Raw genomic sequence first — 7,528 nt, 5'->3', positions numbered from 1 at the left:
TCTCACATCAGCCTTCAGCAGTGCAATTAAAACAAAACAGCCTCATGTCTGACTTGTTTCCAATAACTGATTCTTCTATTTTCTGGGTTGAGGCTCTCAACCTGGCTTAACTAGGCTGAAGTAGAGCAGGAAGAACAGAAATGGTAGTTGGATGTCCACTTACAAGCAGCAACTATTCCAGTTCTCAGATGAAATACATTTTAGGATCCTAATAGACAATGTCATCATTTCATTGTAAAGAAACTGCATTTTTATATTCTTAACAGTTTTTCATAGGTGTTTGATTGGGATAACACATACAAAATAAAATGCTAATAAAGTAGCATACAAAGGAGTTTTAGAAGCAGTAACATACCATATTTCTAAAAAGCCAAACCAATAATTAAATTCACAGGACAATGGATTTTTACTTTTTTTTTTAAGTGGAAGTCAATAATACGTTGTCTATAAACAAAGCTTTAATCCAGGGTTACTCCAGATAACACAGTTAGGTTTTGCAGTCAATAGTCCCGAAAGGAACATTAAGCTTGTATAGATGCCTGACTAAGATGGTGGCATATTTACAATACATTTCACTGATTTATATGTGCTTTTCCCTCTCCATCCAAGCAATAGCTTTTCTTCATCCCTATCCTAACAGATGCAGCAATGGGGTTTGTTTCAGGCTTTGTTTAGGAGATTAAAACCATTTCAATATAATCTCTTTTTGTTTTATACATTGAAGGAAGCATTAGAGATGAAAATTAAAGCCACAATGGATTTCATTAATCACACCAGGAGGCTTGGTTTGCTGTAGTAGGCACTTCCAGCAGAAGGTGCTCACAATCAGTTTAAATATTAAACGCCCTCCTGTGTTTAAATAGCGATGATCAAATCTGTGCAATCACAGCTCCTCTTGGGACAGGGGTTCTTTTAAAAGGGCCAATATTGTCCAAACCATCTCACCTTATGGTCAATCCCTCTTTCCAGCAATGTAAGCGTCTGTGGAACTGCAAGGACAAAAGGGCTGGAAAAGTCAGTGCCTGGGGGAATTGCTGTAAGATAAAGGAGGTGTCACCTCTGGGTCACCAGCGCAAAGGAAATAATGGTCATAAGGGCCAACAGTTACTGTGATGGGACAGGTGCTGGCAGCACAATGCACCAGTCTGCCCAGTCCTTGGAGAGTAGGTGCTCACATTACAGAAAACAGCTCTGCTGTTAACTGATGCTGCCAAGAAAAAGGCCAAGATTCAACAGGTCCCCCAAGCTGGGCTATTGGGGTGTATCCCCATGAAAGGCCAAGTCCCAGTGGCAGATGGCCAGATGGAAGTTTGCATTCCCACAATTCATATTCTAACTGTAACGAATAATCAGCAGCTCTCCAGGGCCCTGAGTCTGACGCCAGGCAGGAGCCAGCCCTACTTGAAAACTGCATCAGTCACCAACAGTCCCAGGCAAAAACATCCTTGGACTGATATGTTGGGTGTGTTGCATACAGATGAACATGGTCTAAGCGAAGGGAAGGAAAGCAAGCCCCAAGAAAGCAGTGCACAAAGGAAAAAATCTGGGATAATTCCTGTCTGCAGAATCTAGGAATCAAAGCACAAATTCCCTTTAAAATGTTTTTGTGCCATCACTATTAAAGCCTTGCTCGAAGTTAGAGTATAATCAGAAATTGAGGGAATGGGGTCTTAGCAAATGTGACAATATACAGATTTATGCTGCTGTATTCTGCCTCAGCCTCCCTCCTGTACTGGGATCTAAGGAGATAAAAAATCAACAAAATCAAAACGAAACCCCACCAGTCCTGCCCCTAATAGAGGGAATAGTACTGGGAGCTGAATTGACTACAACTCCCAACGTACACTGAGGGTACCTTTAGGACAAATGTTACCCGAGAACATGCCAAACAATCTGAAATTGAAAGCAAGCCCCGGTGGCTGTTGGAAGCTGTAGTCAGCTCTCCGGGGCGAACTACTGAGCACAAAGATCCCGAGAGCTGCTCTGGCAACCGAAAGAGCCCCGCTAGAGCTCTGGGGGAGCGGGAGGCGAGCGAGGAGAACGCGCTGTGCCCCCCGGGGGTGCCAAGTTCCCTCCTTGGACCTCCCCGATGTTCTGGGGGGATTTTTCTCCCTCGGCAGAAGGGGAGAGACCTGCCCGCGGCAGCCGGGGCCAGCAGGACCCGGTTTCCTCCGCGCTACCCGGGCCCGGCGGCGGTGGCCGTGGCGGTGGCGGTGGCGATGCGCTGCCGGGGCCCGGCGCCGGGGGGCGGGGGCCGGGGGCGGCGGCGCTCCCCGCCCAGCCGCCGCAGCCGCGGGCCGGGCGCGGGGGGCGCAGCGGAGCGGCGGCGGCGCGCAGGGCCATGTCGGCGCCGTGCCTGCGCCTGCCCGCCGCCGGGTCAGCACCGGCGGAGGCGGACAGCGCCGGCGGCATGGAGCCGCCCGGGGCCGCCGCCCTGGAGCTGGCCCTGGAGGAGGAGCTGGCGCTGCTGGCCGCCGCCGGGGAGCCACCGGAGCCGCCGCCCGCCGCCGCCGCCCGCGACCCCGAGCTGCTCTCGCTGATCCGGCAGAAGGAGAAGGACCTGGTGCTGGCGGCGCGGCTGGGCAAGGCGCTGCTGGAGCGCAACCAGGACATGAGCCGGCAGTACGAGAGGATGCACAAGGAGCTCACCGACAAGCTGGAGGTGAGGCCCCGCCGCGCTCCGCCCGGCCCCGGCCCGCGGGCTCTCCCCGCGCACCGCGGCCCCTTCCCCGGCGGGCCCTGCCGAGCAGCCCACGGGACTCGCTGTGGCCGTCACGGGCAAGAAAGGGTCTGAGCAATGCCTGCGAGGCCTGGGGGAGGCAAAGCTGCCGTTCTGCCCCGCTCCCCCCGGCCGAGAGCCGGCGTGTGGGGCCGGGGCCGGGCTGCAGCACCGCGCTCCGGAGGCTCCTGGGGGCTGTTCTGCCCCAGGACCACCTGGGAGAGATGTGCAGGCTCATCTCGTCACAGAATTACCTCGGAAGTTAAATTTGCACAGCAGGTACTCAGCTACAGAGCATATGTGACCCTTATGCTTAAGCTGTTGCAGCTAAGGCTTTAGGCATGGCAGGAGATAAGCCCTAACAATACATCGCTGTTAGCTGTTTGGTCTGAAAAATGCCTACAGGTATCTGGAGAGCCAGGAACTCGGGGATTGAGCTATTTATTGATTTTTAAAGATCAAATAGAGCCATTACAAAGAAAAAGACTTGTGCAGGAAGCTTTTTTTTTTTTTTTGGAACAACACTCTTGCACATTGTGAGAGAACAATTATTATTCATCCTTCCTCATAGGTACTCTTGAAATTGTATTTCTTCCAATAAGTAATACTGCTTAGAAGGCTGAGGAAAGCCTCTCTCACCTTTTTGGAGAGAGTTTCAACAGTCCTGGATTAACATTCACATTTCAAGTCACAGCCCTAGACCAGTCCTTTCTGCACAGTCCTGCATATTCCTGTATTCCTTCCTCACAGACTTAACATTTCTCAAGTTCAAGAGGATTTGTGAAATTACTGTATGCCCTTTGTTCTCCTGACAAAAATTCCTCTCTTTTATTAAGCTTGTCATTTACCCCAGCTGATCCCTTCCTTTTTGCAGGGGAATCTCTCTGCCTTTGCTATTTTAATAGAAAAATAGTGAAGGTGACATTTGCTCAAATTGTTGCTTAGTGGCTCTGTTTATCAGATGAAAATTTCCCAGAGTATTAAAATTTCCCAGAGTGAATGTTTCCAGGTTGATCTTTAAGCAAGAACAGATGTATGTGGTGGTGTGCTGACATTGTTTTCCTTAGGAGTTGGAGTAGAACCTTTCCTATCATTAAAGGAAAAATGCACAAGTTTAGGTACCCAGCAAGCTGCCTCTTAGGGAGTTCAGGAGCCTCAAATACCACTCACTGCTTGCAAAATGTAGAGGTGAAAAGGAGAAGGGAGAAACTACAACTTTATAGTAGTTTAAATAACATCCCACAAATGTTTACCTCTGCTTTCACAAGCCCATTCAGAAGGTAAACACAAGCAACTGTTCATATGTTTTCATCCCATTACTATCACCCTAACTTCCCAGTGGAATAACAGATTGCTATTTTCCAGGCTACCCATTTGAGAGGAGTTAGTGCTATCTACTTAAGGGTCATTTTTTTTCCACTGAGTTTAGCAAATTTAACCCAGTGCTGCTTCACACAAAAAATCAAATTTCAACATTAATCTTCTAAAATACAAGTTTGATAATCCCAGCCTCTGCAGATTAAATCTCGGCCTCCTCCTGTTGCCACTGAAGTGAATAAAATTTCACAATAAGCTTTTCGATTTCAGAGGAGCAGAGAGGAAAGACCCACAGCTGTTCCCTCCTTCCCTATGCTGAGAACTTTCTGACAATGACAAAAAGCAAAGTCTCAGATGAGATCCTTGGTGACAGTCTGACATAATGATGTTTAGCACTTAGAAGGAGATATTTTGTCTCAGTTCACAGTTCAGAATTGGTTACAAGAGCTCAGTGGAGCCTCTCCATTTCACAACAGCCAAGGTACTGGTCTGCTTGTTGGGTGTTTTTCCTCAAGATTAAATATGCTCTTGTTTTGTGGGTTCATTGTTGAGGTACAGCATTCCTGCCATACACTTACTCTGGCAAACCTTTCACTTCACAGCCTGAATTTAAATTCATTTCCAATCATGAAATTGAAGTTCTGTAATAAATTCTGATATGTGATCCTAGACAGTTTTATCCTCTCTGAGGGATTAAAGCAGTTAATAGTGCTGTTCCTCTGACACAGAGGAGCCTGCTGTGTCCTAGCAGTTTACAGTATGAACCCTCTTTATCAGCTGGGAAATTCCCCCTGCTTTCATCTCTTCAGATGAGGACCAGCCCAGCTCAGTTAAGTTGAAGAGAAGCTGTTTTCAGAAGAAAACATCTTCTAGAAAGCTGTGTAAAAATCAATGAGCAGCTGGTGAATGGAGAGACACTCAGGAAACAAGAAACTCCCCTACTGAGGACAGCAGTTTGCCCTATCAGCACTGTGTGCAGAAATCCCCTCCAGACCTGCAGCCCTGCAGGTGCTGGGGTGAGGGCAGGCCAGGAGAGATGGCCTCTTACAGAAGCAGGGGGGACCAGTCAACACATCTCATCTGGGTTATCCTCCCCTTTGCAACAGCCTCTCTGTGCCCCACTGCTCTGTTCTGGTTTCTCTGTCACAACAGAATAAACTTCATATTCTTCACCTTCTTCTAAGACCAGCCTTTGTGATGGCCATTTATTGGGGCTGTGTGTAGTGGAGATTTGCTTTTGCAGTGAAAGACTAAAGTGCTTTTTATATGATTGGCAAGGCTTATCAGTGGCTTCTAAATCACATTTGGGTGTCTGGGGCACTTCAGCTGCAGTGCTGCTTCTCAGCAGGCTGAAGTTCCACTTTCCATTTAGAGAAGGCCCTGGATCTTTCTAAACGTTGCCTAGCAGTGAAAGAGGCAGAGCTATAAAAGACAGAATTTTCAGTGTGCCGCTGAAAGTGAAATTGTGGCTGCTCCGGTCACATTTGGACTACAAACAAGATTTCTTTGCAATTGTTGTCATGGGCCAGGTGCTGGGATCTCATGACTATCTATTGCATTAAAATATTTCTATTACTACTTAGCTCTCATTTGCAAGGATGCTCATGCTTTTAGTGTCTGAAACATGGGGAAATCCCCTACTATGGGGATGTTTTTAATCAACTTTCCCTCATATTGAAGGGTTTTTCATGAAAGTCTGGAATTTGCAGAAGGATTTGAAGGGCACAAGCAACATGCTGCTACACTGAGCTGGAAGGAGCATAGGAAAGTATTTGGGGATCAGGTGAAGAAAGAGAAAACATGGCATCTGTGTGGCAGAACAAAAAAAGGTGGAAGATTAGCAATTACACAGGCCAGAGGCTGGAGAGGTACTGGAGGGTTTTGACATTCAGACCTGCTCAGGAAGGTGACAGGGACCCTGCCAGGGAGGCTGTGTGTCGTCAGCAATAGGCACCCAGGGGAAACAGCCCCCTCACAGCCTGTGTTTCTAACAAGCAATAAAAAGCCACTTCACATAAATGCAGTGCAATTTTCTTTTCCGCCTAGCAGGTTTATTTTCCCCTCCTCTCAGAAGTGCCATGGGAATTGTTCACCAGGGAACAATTCACCTGGGAGAAATAGGCAAGTGCTACCAGTGTTTGGCCCAGTGAGTTTCTGTTCTTTTCTAAGACACATTCCTTAAAGACTGGGGAATTTGACAGAGAGTAATAGGAGATTATTATGGGGATCACAGGACAACCAACAAGGAGAGGACTCCTGTTTTTCAGGTTTTCTTGCTAATCCTGGGATATGCCCATGTCCCCAATCTGAGACTGTTCTGAAAGTAAATGTGTGTCTTCAGTCACCAAGGGAAATTCAAGCTAAGGGTTTTGGAGCAGGGATTCTTTCAAATGGGCACAACATAAATCTGCTTTGACCTGATTTGCAGCTCTGTTTCAATCAAGCCCTCATTTAACTGAGCCTGTAAAACATGCAAAAGTTTCACCAGATTTGTGCTGTGCCTCATTTTCCAGCCAATCCAAAGCAGAGCAGAGTCTCCAGAACTGAGAGTGGTTTCTAAGAAACCTGAACCCAGAACATGGACATACATAATGTCTATAGCAACCATTTCATTGCATCCATTGCCATTCCAGAGCGGGCTGCATCAAACAATGGAGTTACTGTGCACTATCAAACTCTCAGACAACTAATTAGGTCAGGAATAGAAGGAGCAAATGGATAGATGATTCAACTGTTGTTCATGAGACCCATATGACAGCAAGGATGCCTCATCTACATTCCTCACCAACAAGGGTGAGGAAGGTATAGTTGTGTATTTTGACTATAAAGGCAAATTTTAAAAAATTATGCCACTGACCACTGAAATATTGTTTTGGAGTTAAGCTGGGCTCTGCTAAATCAATTGCTCTGTCTGACCTATATATCTCGCCTATTGACATGCAGCCTACTTTACTCTTTTGGCAGTTATTTCAGTAAAAATTCAATGTGCTGAACTCCAGTGGCCAAGGACAGGCCAATTGCTGGAAATGGAAAATGGCTTTAGTGCCAGTGACCTGCCCTGATGTGGAATTGTCATCTCCATGGCATTGTCACGCTCTAGCACCATCCTCCTTCCTGCACGAGGTTTTAACCCTAGCATAGAGGAAGAAAAGGAGACATTCACCTTTTTCCCCTCCCTTCCTAACCTTTTCTCCCCCATCATGTAGCACCTGGAACAAGAGAAACACGAACTGCGGCGGCGATTTGAGAACAAGGAGGGAGAGTGGGAAGGAAGGGTGTCCGAGCTGGAGAGCGACGTGAAGCAGCTGCAGGACGAGCTGGAGAAGCAGCAGGTGCACCTGCGCGAAGCCGACCGGGAGAAGACGCGTGCTGTCCAGGAACTCTCCGAGCAGAACCAAAGACTCCTGGACCAGCTCAGCAGGGTGAGTCAGCTGGGTGGCACAGCTGGGCATGGGACAGGGTCACAGCTCTGCTGTCATCCCCCTCTGGGGT

General features: G+C 47.6%; 1 protein-coding gene across 2 annotated transcripts in view; it reads left to right on the top strand.

Moving 5' to 3' along the window:
- The first annotated feature begins 2,264 nt into the window (after nt 1–2,264).
- Nucleotides 2,265–7,528, top strand: part of BICDL1 (BICD family like cargo adaptor 1) — a 48,621-nt gene continuing 43,357 nt past the window's right edge. The window contains exons 1-2 of one of the 2 annotated variants that reach the window (XM_030285378.4): nt 2,265–2,662; nt 7,243–7,458. In XM_030285378.4, coding sequence (XP_030141238.4) covers nt 2,342–2,662; nt 7,243–7,458 — 537 coding nt within the window. In that variant the 5' untranslated portion in view covers nt 2,265–2,341. The remainder of the gene's footprint in view (nt 2,663–7,242; nt 7,459–7,528) is intronic. The other variant, XR_012058369.1, reaches the window with a different exon arrangement.

This window comes from Taeniopygia guttata, chromosome 15 (assembly GCF_048771995.1).
Source record: "Taeniopygia guttata chromosome 15, bTaeGut7.mat, whole genome shotgun sequence".
Classification (NCBI taxonomy): Eukaryota; Metazoa; Chordata; class Aves; order Passeriformes; family Estrildidae; genus Taeniopygia; species Taeniopygia guttata.
The sequence above is the reverse complement of the archived record's forward strand: the minus strand, read 5'-3'. Positions and strand labels throughout refer to the sequence as shown.